The 13998-nt window shown below is 49.3% G+C and overlaps 1 protein-coding gene across 1 annotated transcript in view; it reads right to left on the bottom strand.

Moving 5' to 3' along the window:
• Positions 1–13601, bottom strand: part of LOC148144950 (uncharacterized) — a 32334-nt gene extending 18733 nt beyond the window's left edge. Inside the window, exons 1-2 of the mRNA XM_087975653.1 lie at positions 13291–13601; positions 216–1673 (exon numbers count right to left, since the gene is read on the bottom strand). Of these exons, the coding sequence (XP_087831779.1) occupies positions 216–1265 (1050 nt within the window). The 5' untranslated portion in view covers positions 1266–1673; positions 13291–13601. The remainder of the gene's footprint in view (positions 1–215; positions 1674–13290) is intronic.
• Between the last annotated feature and the right edge of the window lie 397 nt (positions 13602–13998).

The raw sequence follows: 13998 nt of genomic DNA, 5'->3' as shown, positions 1-13998 counted from the left end.
TTGTTAGATTCCGAACTCCACATTTCTGACCGAATCCCACCACGACAGATGGCAGAATTGGTATTCGAACCAGGGAGTCCCCAGAACCAGGCTGATAGTCCAATCGAAAATGACACTCAGCCGTCACTCCTTCAAACCCCCTGTGATGGCACGTGAACTCGCTGGTGCTTCCGCAGGGGGGAGGAGCAGGTGAAGCCCTTCCCGCACTGAGAGGTGAATGGCCTCTCCCCCGTGTGGACCTGCTGGTGGCTCAGCAGGGTGGAGGATGTGCTGAAGGCCTTCCCACACTTGGGGCAGCTGAAGGGTCTCTCCCCGGTGTGGACCCGCTGGTGCGTGAGCAGATTGGAGGAGCAGGTGAAGCCCTTCCCGCACTGAGAGCAGGTGAACGGCCTCTCCCCTGTGTGGATCCGCTGGTGCCTCAGCAGGGTGGAGACCTGGGTAAAGTCCTTCCCGCACTCGGGGCAGCTGAAGGGCCTTTCCCCCGTGTGGACCCGCTGATGCCTCAGCAGGGTGGAGGATGTGCTGAAGGACTTCCCGCACTCGGGGCAGCTGAAGGGCCTCTCCCCCGTGTGGAGATGCTGGTGGCTCCGCAGGTTGGAGGAGCAGGTGAAGCCTTTCCCACACTGAGAGCAGGTGAACGGCCTCTTTCCCGTGTGGTCATGCTGGTGCCTCAGCAGGGTGGAGGAATTGCTGAAGGCCTTCCCACATTCGGGGCAACTGAAGGGCCTCTCCCCCGTGTGGACGCGCTGGTGTCTTAGCAGGGTGGAGACCTGGGTAAAGTCCTTCCCGCACTCAGGGCAGCTGAAGGGCCTCTCCCCCGTGTGGATCCGCCGGTGGGTCTGGAGGTTAGAGTAATTGCTGAGGGCCTTCCCGCACTCAGAGCAGATGAAGGGCCTCTCCCCCGTGTGGACCTGCTGGTGCCTCAGCAGGTCGGAGGGATAGTTGAAGCCCTTCCCGCACTCAGAGCAGCTGAACGGTCTCTCCCCCGTGTGGATTCGCCGGTGGGCCAACAGGGCAGAGAAAAACATGAAGGCCTTCCCACAATCGGGACAGCTTAAGGGCCTTTCCCCCATGTGGTCCCGCTGGTGGGCCAGCAGGTGGGAGGAATGTTTGAATGCCTTCCCGCAGTCGGTGCAGGGGAATGGCCTCTCCCCGGTGTGACTGCGCCGATGAGTCTTCAGGGCGGACGGGAAACAGAAGCCTTTCCCACAGTCGCCACACTTCCATCGTTTGTCCACGGGGCGGGATTCCTCGGGTTTCTCCATGGATGAAGCTTCAGCCGCACACAATCGAATTTCCAGCCCCTCCCTGTCGTGAATTCCTCTTTCCAGGTCGTATAGCTGCTACACGCTCCACAATTAGTGCGCTGCAACAGTGGAGTCTCTCGTCCAGTCGCACTGATGCTGAAAACGTACTCAGTCAGGAACCAAAACGCTTTGATCCCTCTCACAGAAATCACTGTCGAAAATCGTTGTGGTCCTGGTGGACTGAGTGACTGTCAGACATTGACGGCGAAGTGAGGATCGCAAATGCTGGAGAGTCAGTCGAAAAATGTGGCACTGGAAAAGCACAGGGATGTCAGATAGCATCCGAGCAGCAGGAGGGTCAATGTTTTGGGCGTAAGTCCTTCATCTGTTGATTGAGAAATTTCCGCCATCAGATCTTCAAATACGCTGTAAAAAGAGATTACAAAAGCCATCACTGTCAGTGCAGGGTAGAAATTCTGAACAAGCAATTCTATTTTCTGTGGAATATTCTTTTCTTTTAATATTCCACAAAATTGAAGCACCATCCCACTCTCTCTCCCCCTCTGTTCTCACTCCGCTCTAACTAATTCCCCTGTAGGTGCTGAGTCAGGATCTTACAGGGGCAGAAAAGCAAAAACATCAAGACTGACATCTCTCTGAATTTTGGATACTTCCACCTGAAAGTTAATATCTTTCACAACACTGGGATCCTGCTGAGAGTGAGCAGGTCTGATTCGGTTTTTCCCTCCATTCTTTCCCGGTTGTCTTTTGCAAGTTTTGATAACTTTCCCAATTCTGAGTATATGATTTGGGAAGTTATGTTGTGGCTGTACAGGTCATTGGTTAGGCCACATTTGGAACATTCCGCACAATTCTGGTTTCCTTCCTTGAACGGGCTCAGAAACATTTATAAGGATATTGCCAGGGTTGGAGGATTTGAGCTAAAGGGAGGCTAGGGCTGTTTTCCCTGGAGTGTTGGAGGCTAAGGGGTGACCTTATAAAGGTTTATAAAATCATGAAGGGCATAGATAGAATAAATAGGCAAAATCTTTTCCCTGCAGTGGCGGGGAGGGGGAGGTCCAGAACAAGAGAGCATAGGTTTAAGGTGAGGGGGGAAAGAAACAAGAGATCTGAGGGGCAACCTTTTCACACAGAGGGTAGTAAATGTATAGAATGAGCTGCAGGAGGAAGTGGTGGAGGCTGGTACAAATACAACATTTAAAAGGCAGCTGGATGGGTACGTGAATGGGTAGGATTTAGAGGGATATGGGCCAAGTGCTGGTAAATAGGATTGATTAATTTCAGATATCTAGTCAGCATGGACGAGATGGACTGTTTCTGTACTGTACAGCTCCATGGCCATCTACTTCATTTTGAAATGTTTGCACTATCACTTGGAACACCCTGTTAGGGTTCAGAGTGTGCCAGGTCCTGACATCTCCTTCCTCATGTCTCCTGTGTATTTTAAAACAATAGTACTGTTTGTATGTTACTGGGTTAGTACTTTAAACACAAAGACACATACAATATAATCAGAATTTCTATTCGGTACAGACAGTGATGACTTGTTTCAACTTTGCTAACAGGGTATCTGAAGGGGAGGATCTGCAGACAGAAATCTTGGAAGAAATTCCATAACAAGATCTGACAGGATCACTCAATATCATTGGGGGTTGAGTCTGGAAAGAGAAATCCATTCGACCTGCTTCAAAAAGGTACTGGACATCAGTGTGAGCAGAGGAGCACTCAGAGGAACACACCAGTGAACTGAGCTTTAACTGGTTACACAGAATGAGTGTATGTGCCCCAATGAGCTGACTTTGGAAAAGACTGAGAGGGGGGCTGGGGCATTTATTTTACCCTGGAGCATCAGAGCCTGAGGGGTGACCTTAGAGAGGTTTATAAAATCATGAGGGGCATAGATAGGGCAAATAGCCTAGGTTTTTTCCTCCCAGGCGGGGGGGCAAAAACTAGAAGGCAGAGGTTTAAGGTGAGGAGGGAAAGATTTAAAAGGGGCCTATGGGACAACTTTTCATGCAGAGGGTTGTGCAGGTATGGAACGAACTGCCAGAGGAAGTGGTGGAGGTGGGTACAACTGCAATGTTTAAGAGGCATTTGGTTGGGTATATGAATAGGAAAGGTTTGGAGGCATTTGGGCTGGGTGCTGCCAAGGGGGATTAGATTGGGTTGGAATATCTGGTCAGCATGGATGAGTTGGACCGAAGGGTCAGTTTCCGTGCTGTCCACCTTTATGACTCTATGACGAGCACTCGGGGCGTGGCTCCTTCATCAGGTGATTGTGGAGTATAAAAATCATAAGGCAGCCCATCTTTTAGTATGGGCTGCTCGTATCATTCATTTGTAAATCGCCGAATTTCCTGAAAGACATTTTCTTGAGATAACAAGGTTTTAGAACAAAATGTGACATCTCAGCTCTGACAATGCATTAAAGGTGTGAAGTCAGAGTCTGTCTGTATCACAATCTTGAGTCAGACTGGTTCTATTTCCGAAGTGCAATTTACAAAATATTACATGGATTGAACAGTTGGTATATTGTGCATTTTTGAGAAAATTAGAATATCTCTGCAAATATAATTCTGCAAATACAAATTCACCCCCATGGATGTATGTGTGTGTGAATGAGACAGAGAAAAGTCTATTTTGTGCTGTATATCCCTATGTCCATTTGATAACAGATGCTTTATTTCTGTTGGTGTAAATATTGTTGTAAATCATAGCTGGGTATGAATAGTTAGATGTCAGGGAGAGAGAATGCCTCAAGAGGGGCACTATAAGAATACTCGGAGAGCCCTATTTCTGGTTTACTTCCTCATGAACAAACATTAAGCATGAGCATTTATTTATTTCTAATTTTGTTCTGTTTTTCTTGTTTGATTCCTAGCTAGGACTACACTCTGTGCCTGGATGGTTGACAGGCTGGGAGATTGTGGCTTGAGTCTTGAATAACTGAATGTTTTATTGTTCCAGAAGGTGTGGGGGTGGGGGTCAAGGCTTCAGCAGAAATCTAGCAGAGCAGAGAACAGACCAATATCTTACTCTGTCGGAAAATGAAATCCGAGCTGATCGTGGCTGATATATCCATTGGCTCAGCTCTTCTTCCCTGCATTATCCCAACTACCCTTAACTCCCTGACCATGAAAACCCATCCAATTGTGTCTTGAATATACTTAATGAAGATGCCTCTCTACTGCTTCCTTGGGCAGAGAATTCCATAGATTGACTACTCTCCAGGAAAAGCAGTTCCTCCTCATCTGTCCTAAAATGGCACAGTGGCACAGTGAGTAGCACTGCTGCCTCACAGTGCCAGAGACCCGGGTTCAATTCCTGCCTCAGACAACTGCCTGTGTGGGTTTCCTCCGGGTGCTCTGGTTTCCTCCCACAGTCCAAAGATGTGCGGGTTAGGTGAATTGACCATGCTAAATTGCCAGTAGTGTCAGGTGAAGGGGTAAATGTAGGGGAGTGGGTCTGGGTGGGTTGCTCTTCAGGGGGTTGGGGAGGTCTTGTTGGGGTGAAGGGCCTGTTCCCACACTAAGTAATGTAATATAATCTAAAATCTACTCCCCTCATCCTGGTCTCATCCACCAGCAGAAATGACCTGATAGGGTAGGGGTAAAAATAATGACTGCAGATGCTGGAAACCAGATTCTGGATGAGTGGTGCTGGAAGAGCACAGCAGTTCAGGAAGCATCCAAGGTGCAGCAAAATCAACGTTTTGGGCAAAAGCCCTTCATCAGGAATAAAGGCAGAGAGCCTGAAGCGTGGAGAGATAAGCTAGAGGAGGGTGGGGGTGCGGAGAAAGTTGCATAGAGTACAATAGGTGAGTGGGGGAGGGGATGAAGGTGATAGGTCAGGGAGGAGAGGGTGGAGTGGATAGGTGGAAAAGGAGATAGGCAGGTAGGACAAGTCCGGACAACTCATGGGGACAGTGCTGAGTTGGAAGTTTGGAACTAGGGTAAGGTGGGGGAAGGGGAAATGAGGAAACTATTGAAGTCCACATTGATGCCTGGGCTGAGTTCGTTTGATTTTTGAACAACAAAGTGTGGATATTTATGTTGTGTGGTTGAGGTGGTTTTTTTGACCGCTTTGTGTGTTGGATGCAGGTACAGTAACCACGTTTAAAATGGAATGCAAGACAATGGTTTTAAGACCACAACAGAACAGTTACGGTCAGACAGCACAGAAACGGACCCTTCAGTCCAACTATTCCATGCTGACTATGTTCTCACACGAAACTAGTGCCACTTGCCAATGTTTGGCCAATATCCCGCCGCACCGTGCCCATTCAGGTACTTATCCAAATGTCTGTTAAACGTTGCATCTGTACATGCATCCACCACTACCTCTGGACATTCACTCCACACATGAACCACTCTCTGTTCATGAAAACCTTTTCCAGAATCGGTCCACGCCGTGCATTCATTTACAGCAACCGAAAGGAAAGGGAATGAAAAAAAAAGGAAAAAGGAGTTGGGAAGAGAGTGCCGTACTCACAGATGGTTGACAGAGTAGGGAGGTTACAGTCTGGAACAAACTCACTCTTCATTCAGACAGAGCAGCAGCAGCTTCCGAAGCTCGTGTTGCAACTTCTGCATTCAGACAATAGGAAGGCTCTGATTGGCAGGAGGACCAGTCACCTTCCGGTCCTCCAAGGCTTCCAATTGACCCAAAAGAAAGTCGCGACGCGTGCTTTGCGTGAAGCGACGAGCATGCGCAGTTTCATCCTTGTACCGGCGAGCACGCGCAGTCTGCTCTCTGGCGATGCTGCTGTTACTGACAGAATTTAAGTGTCTGAATGCCAAGAGAAGTTAAAAAGGGGAGAGCCACCCTTTCTTCCCCCTGTGATATTTACCTTTCCTACACGCCCCATGACTTTATACATCGAAATAAGGTCACCCGACAACTTGCGACCAGAACTGTACTCAGTCCTCTCCACGTGGTCTCCCCAATATCCTGTACAACCACAACGTGATGTCCCAACTCCTACACTGAACGGGGTGAACAATGAAGGAAAGTGTCGCCCCAATATAGAGGAGGCCACATCGGGTGCAGAGGATGCAATAGATGATATGTGTGGAGGTACAGGTGAATCTGTGGCGGATATGGAAGTTTCCTTTGGGGCCTTGGAGGGAGGTGAGGGCGCAAGTCTTGCACCTCCTGCGGTTGCAGGGGAAGGTGCCGGGAGTGGAGGTTGGGTTGGTGGGGGGTGTGGACCTGACGAGGGAGTCACGGAGGGAGTGGTCTTTACGGAATGCTGATAGGGGAGGGGTGGGAAATATATCCTTGGTGGTGGGGTCCGTTTGGCGGTGGCGGAGGTCCATTTGGAGGTCTCCCCTCTATATTGGGGAGACAGGCCGCCTACTTGCGGAGCGTTTCAGAGAACACCTCTGGGACACGCGGACCAACCAACCCAACCACCCTGTAGCTCAACATTTCAATTCCCCCTCCCACTCCACCAAGGATATGCAGGTCTTTGGACTCCTCCATCGTCAGACCACAGCGAAACGACGGTTGGAGGAAGAACGCCTCATCTTCCGGCTAGGAACCCTCCAACCACAAGGGATGAACTCGGATTTCACCAGTTTCCTCATTTCCCCTCCCCCCAGCCTGTCTCAGTCAAATCCATCAAATTCAGCACCGCCTTCCTAACCTGCAATCTTCTTCCCGACCTCTCCGCCCCCACCCCAGTCTGACCTATCACCCTCACCTTGACCTCTTTCCACCTATCACATTTTTGACGCCCCTCCCCCAAGTCCCTCCTCCCTATCTTTTATCTTAGCCTGCTGGACAAATTTCCTCATTCCTGAAGAAGGGCTAATGCCCGAAACGTCGATTCTCCTGTTCCCTAGATGCTGCCTGACCTGCTGCGCTTTTCCAGCAACATATTTCCATCTCTGATCTCCAGCATCTGCAGACCTCACTTTCTCCCCAGTCTGATTCAAGATTGGGATATAGACACTTTTGTGCAGTATCTGTGCTGCGATGTCACCTATTTTTATAAAACCTTAAATCATCTCAAGAAGGTGAATTAAAAGTAGTTCGGGGGATTACGTATTAATGAATTGAAACTTGCAACCCATACTAAAAGATGAAAGATTAATCTGCAATCTAGATTTGTTTAATATGTCCCATCTGTTGCATGACATTGATCATTTGCTATAAATTCTGTGTCTTATGACCCTGCTCCACAGCTACCTGAGGAAGCGCTCTGAAAGCTCATGCTTACAAATAAACCTGTTGGACTATTAGCTGGTGTTGTGAGATTTTTAACTTTATCCACCCCAGTCCAACACCGGCACCTCCACATCGTTTCGAGTGGACACAGCCCACACTTCCCAGTGCTGCCAGGAAACTGGACAATGCCGATGACATGATGTAGTACCTGCACTCTCAAAATTTACAATTTCTAACAATGCATACTACTCAGTCACTGCTGCAACCAATACACAACATTGCAAACATAGAACAGGAGGCTGTAAGAAATGGGCACAGCAAGACAGGCAACATCAGAGAAGCAGGAAAATCAATGTTGCCCGAAAAATGTCGATTTTCCTGCTCCTTGGATGCTGCCTGACCTGCTGTGCTTTGCCAGCACCACTCTAATCTTGACTCTGATCTCCAGCATCAGCAGTTCTCACTTTCACCTGTAAGAAATGAGCAGTTTAAAAACAAAAAACAGTTGCAGTTCAAAGCTCTCAACGAGAGTCTGAGATCGGCGTGAAGCTCAGGTAATCTTTATTGCGACCCAACTTCGTTACAGCTTCAGAATCTTTCAGCAGAAAGGGGTAGAAAAAGTAGAAATTTTTAAAAAACACCTCAAGACCAAAAAGCACACACCCCCTCCAACCCCACTTGCTCCTTGATTGGTCACTACCCAGTTGACCCTTTGTAATTGGATCCTTGGTACAGCCTTAACCCGGAGAAAGTATTGCCTCACTCAGTAATTTCAACCCGTATCCTGCATCCAAGTAAGTTGGATGGGCAGTGTAGAGTCAATCATACTGGTGTGGTTCTGGAGTCACGTGTAGACCAGACCGCGTAAAGGATGCAGCTGGGACGACTGAGTGAATCCTCTCCCACAACGACAGTTTCCTTCCCTAAAAAGGAACTGATTCTGAACTCCAGATTTCTGACCAAATTCCAATTCCACCATCTGTCGCAGTGGGAATTGAACCCGGGATCCCTGGAACTGGGTCGATAGTCCAGACGATAATGGCACTCGGCCATCATTCCTTCAATCACCCTGCAACAGCACGTGAACTCGCTGGTGGCTCCGCAGGTAGGAGGAGCGGGTGAAGACTGTCCCGCACTCGGGGCAGTTGAAGGGCCTCTCCTCCGTGTGGATCCCATTGGTGGGTCACCAGGGCAGAGGTGTGGGTAAAGACCTTCCCACATTCGGGGCGGCTGAATTGCCTCTCTCATCAGTGGATCCGCCAGTGCCTTAGCAGGTTGGAGGCCTGGGTAAAGGCCTTCCTGCACGCGGGGCAGGGGAATGGCCTCTCCCCCTTGTGGACCCGCTGGTGAGTCAGCAAGTTGAGGGAAATCACTGAAGGCCTTCCCGCACTTGGGACAGCTGGTGAGACTCTTCCCCCGTTTGGACCGGCCGGTAGGTCAGCAGGGTATATCTTATATAACTTTAACATGACTTGCCAGCTCTTTTACTCAATCCATCCAATGATGGAACGCGTGTTGTATGCTGCCTTGACCACTCTATTGACATTCATTGCCACCTTCAGAGAACAATAGACCTGAACACACAGATCTCTCTGTACATCAATTTCCCCCAGGACCTTTCCATTTACTGTATAGCTCGCTCTTGAATTGTATCTTCCAAAATGCATCACCTCGCATTTGTCTGGATTGAACTCCATCTGCCATTTCTCTTCCCAACTCTCCGATCTATATTCTGCTGTATCGTCTGACAGTCCCCTTCACTATCTGATATTCCATCAATCTGAATGCCCATCTGCAAACTTGCTAATGAGGCACCCGATACCTTCACCTTTCAACCTCCTGTGCTCCAGTGAAAAAAGTCCCGGCCTACCCACCAATAGGTGTGAATTCTGTCTGGGTCCCAATGTCGAGTCAGCCTGACATTTTTGATAGAAAAGCTCTGCATTTAAATTACGTTCTTGAGAAAGTTACTGAAAACAGGTTCTGGGATTAACATACCAAAGAACAGAACCCCATTCTAAAAGAAGGAAGTTTTAATCTAAATTGTTTAATGTATCACATCTCCATGAACTGGACTCTTGGCTATAAATAGTCTAATCATGATCTTATTCTCCACAACCACCTGAAGCAGCAGCAGCAGCACTTCAGAGCGCCAGAGATCCGGGTTCAAATCCCACCTCGGGCAACTGACAGTGTGGAGTTTGCACATTCTCCCAGTGTCTGCGTGGGTTTCCTCCCACTGTCCAAAGATGTGCAGGTTAGGTGAAGTGGCCATGCTAATTTGCCTGTAGTGTTAGGTGAAGGGGTAAATGTTGGGGAATGGGTTTATAAAATCATGAGGAGAGAGATGAGGTGAACGACGGGTGTCCTTCCCCTCAGGTTGGGGTTTCAAGATTAGTGAGCAAATTTTGATGGTGACAGGAGAAAGAGATTTTAAAAAGACTTGAAGGGCACAATTTGTTTTATACAGAGTGGTTCACATGCGGACTAAATGTCGAGAGGAAGTGGAGGATGCAGGTACAGTAACGACATTTAAAAGACATTTGGATAAGTTCATGAATAGGAAAGGTTTGGAGGGATATGGGCCAAAACACTGGCAGGTGGGACTGGTTTAGTTTGAGAACATCGTCAGCATGGACTAGTTGGACTGAAGGGTCTGTTCTGTGCTGCATGGCTCTGTAACTTGGTCCTATACTAGTCTTAAAACCATTTTCTTGCCTTCCCCATAAACATTCACATAAAAATCAGATGAACTCAGCCTTGAATATATTCAATGACCCCCGAACTGCAGGAAGACGTCCCCACTTCTGAACTTAATTCCTCTTGCTAACACCACTTGCCTTGCTCAATGCCTGCTGCACCTGTCTGACAACTGGCACAGAAGGACACTGATGCCCCTCTGAACATCCACGCATCATTCCTGATGAAGGGCTCGTGCCCAAAACTTCGACTGTCCTACTGCTCGGATGCTGCTTGACCCGCTGTGCTTTGCCAATTGTGGTCTTCTCTACATCGGGGAGACCGAGCGTAAACTTGGGGAACGGTTTGCTGAGCATCACAGCCGGGTCCGCAGAGGCTGAGCGGACTTCCCAATCTCCACCCATTTTAATGCCCCTTCCCACTCCCCTTCCACAACAAACCAAGCCACAAATTTGAGGAACAAAACCTCATCTTCTGTCTGAGCAGTCAATAGCCCGGAGGACACAACACAGTTCTCCAATTTCAAATAATCTCACATCCCATCCCCCAAGTCACTTCCCAGCCCCTTCCATTCTTCCCTGCCAACTAGATTCCTTCCTCCCATTCACCAACCAGGTCGTACCAGGTTATGGGGATAAGGCAGGAACAGGATACTGATTGAGGATGATCAGCCATTGTCACAATGAATGGTGGTGCTGGCTCGAAGGGCAGAATAGCCTACTCCTGCACCTATTGTCTATTGTACCCTCTACCTGTCTCCACCTATCCCCACTTCAATACCCTGACCCCAGCACATCCTTGTTCCACAGCTCTCCCTATACCCACCCTCAGTCCTGAACAAGGGTTACACCAGATACCTCGACTTCTCCACCTCCTGATACTGCCTAGCTTGCTGCGTTCTTTCAGTCTCCTGCCTGTCTATTTTGCCAATTGAGAACAAAGGCCTGGACTAACTTTTCCAGACTCTGTCCCCTTGCTGGATTCACTCCCATTCCTTTCAGTTGCTCCAAGTCAACAACTGAACCTCAGAATGAAACATAAATGGAAATGGGGGTGAGAATAGAGAGTGCTGTACTCTCAGATGTTGGACAGAGCAAAGAAGTTGCAGTCTGAGGTGAACCTCAATCTTCATTCAGAGAGAGGAGCAGGAGCTTCAGAACCTCATGGTCCAACTTCCACATTCACCAATAGGGGAGCTCCGAATGGCAGGAGGACAATTCTCCCTCCGGTCCTCCAGTGCTCCTTGTTTGTCCATCAAACGTAGGTCTCGCCCCTTTTCTGCCGACAATGAGGAACATGCCCAATGTTTAGGTGGAACAAGTGCCCTGCTTGTTGACACTGAGGAGTGTACACAATACGCACTGTAGCAGTGCCGGTGTCATTGACAGATTTTAAGTGGCCAAATTCCTATGGGAGAACAAAAAGGGTACAGCCATAATCTTTTTTCCCCCATTGGTTCGATATTTGATTGCTTTTGCATTTGTCTGGCTGCTCAATGTTTAAGTCTTTTCCTCAGTGTTGAGGTGAGATTCACAACTAGAGGGCATAGGTTTAGGGTGAGACCATAAAGGTACCCGAGGGGCATCGTTTCTATGCAGAGGGTGGTGCATGTATGGAATGAGCTGCTAGAGGAAGGAGTGGAAGCCGGTATAATTACAGTATTTAAAACACATCTGGCTGGGTATATGAATAAGAAGGGTTTAGAGGGATATGAGTCAAGTGCTGGCAAACGGGACTGGATTAATTTAGGATATCTGGTTGGCATGGACAGTTTGGACCGAATGGGTCTGTTTCCGTGCTATGACTCTGAATAATAAAAAGTCTACTTTTCCAAATAACAAACTATATCCATGTTAACAAGGCTTAGTTCACCACATGCTTTACTAAACATTCTCAACAGGTCCTGCCCCTTCAATGACTGAGGAACATATACATGCTGGTGCATAGTATCCTTCACTAGTATTTACACACTACCCTCAGCAATTGCACAAGTAACAGCAAAGGGCAAACAGCACAAGGATTAAACACAGTGAGGGGGCAAACAGCACAAGGATTAAACACACAGTGAGGGGGCAAACAGCACAAGGATTAAACACACAGTGAGGGGGCAAACAGCACAAGGATTAAACACACAGTGAGGGGGCAAACAGCACAAGGATTAAACACACAGTGAGGGGCAAACAGCACAAGGATTAAACACACAGTGAGGGGGCAAACAGCACAAGGATTAAACACACAGTGAGGGGGCAAACAGCACAAGGATTAAACACACACTGAGGGGGCAAACAGCACAAGGATTAAACACACAGTGAGGGGGCAAACAGCACAAGGATTAAACACACAGTGAGGGGGCAAACAGCACAAGGATTAAACACACAGTGAGGGGGCAAACAGCACAAGGATTAAACACACAGTGAGGGGGCAAACAGCACAAGGATTAAACACACAGTGAGGGGGCAAACAGCACAAGGATTAAACACACAGTGAGGGGGCAAACAGCACAAGGATTAAACACACAGTGAGGGGGCAAACAGCACAAGGATTAAACACACAGTGAGGGGGCAAACAGCACAAGGATTAAACACACAGTGAGGGGGCAAACAGCACAAGGATTAAACACACAGTGAGGGGGCAAACAGCACAAGGATTAAACACAGTGAGGGGCAAACAGCACAAGGATTAAACACACAGTGAGGGGGAAAACAGCACAAGGATTAAACACACAGTGAGGGGGAAAACAGCACAAGGATTAAAACACACAGTGAGGGGCAAACAGCACAAGGATTAAACACAGTGAGGGGCAAACAGCACAAGGATTAAACACACAGTGAGGGGGAAACAGCACAAGGATTAAACACACAGTGAGGGGGCAAACAGCACAAGGATTAAACACACAGTGAGGGGCAAACAGCACAAGGATTAAACACACAGTGAGGGGCAAACAGCACAAGGATTAAACACACAGTGAGGGGCAAACAGCACAAGGATTAAACACACAGTGAGGGGCAAACAGCACAAGGATTAAACACACAGTGAGGGGGGAAACAGCACAAGCGCCAGTAAAAGCCGATGGAAAGTGAGTGTAAAATGTCACTATGACAGGACAGGCCCCACATTCCTTCCCCTCCGTCCCCCCCACAACCTGCCTCACCTTTCACGTCCCGGGCCCAGTACCTTCCAGGTGGCCCCATAGTTGACACAGGGGCCGCCCCACGACCAGTAGAACTCCACCACCCCGGCGGCCGACGAGTTCCCAAGCAGGCCCTTAACCCCATCCGCCTCCAGAATGCTCACCGGCTCCTGGCTGCTGTACAGCCGGCCGGTGTGGCCGTGACACAGCAGCTGCGCCAGGAAGGCGGCGGCGGCCAGTGACGGGTGTCTGCCCCGGGCCGCGCGGCGCCATTTTCCTAACGGCCGCCCTCCCGCCGCTTCCTCGCTCGAGCGACTTCTCCTCCCAACCGCCTTCGGCCCCGCGTGACGTCTGCACGGGGCGATGGGCGGGGCCGGGGGATGGGCGGGGCCGGGGGTGGGCGGGGCCGGGCCGGGCCGGGGGATGGGCCGGGCCGGGGGATGGGCGGGGCCGGGCCAGGCGAGGCGAGGCGATGGGCGGGGCCTGGGGAGCCTCACCGTCACCAAGCAACAGCCACCTCGCGCTACAACTGCTCATTCACAAAAACAAACTCTCCTGTCTCGCTCTGCAGCTGCAGGGGGGACACTGCCACGTTTCCAGGAGCCCTGTCTACATTGGGAAAGCTCACGGCTCAATTTAAACAGATATTCCCACATCTAACGGAACGGCGTCATATCGAAAGGGGGCAATCTGCATTTTAAAGGAACGTGGACATTTTAACGGGTATTT

The sequence above is a fragment of the Chiloscyllium plagiosum genome, unplaced genomic scaffold, assembly GCF_037043375.1.
Source record: "Chiloscyllium plagiosum isolate Xiang-an unplaced genomic scaffold, Cpla_swu_hap1 HiC_scaffold_27, whole genome shotgun sequence".
In the NCBI taxonomy this organism is placed as follows: domain Eukaryota; kingdom Metazoa; phylum Chordata; class Chondrichthyes; order Orectolobiformes; family Hemiscylliidae; genus Chiloscyllium; species Chiloscyllium plagiosum.
Note: the sequence above shows the minus strand (reverse complement) of the source record. Positions and strands in the feature narration are given on the sequence as shown.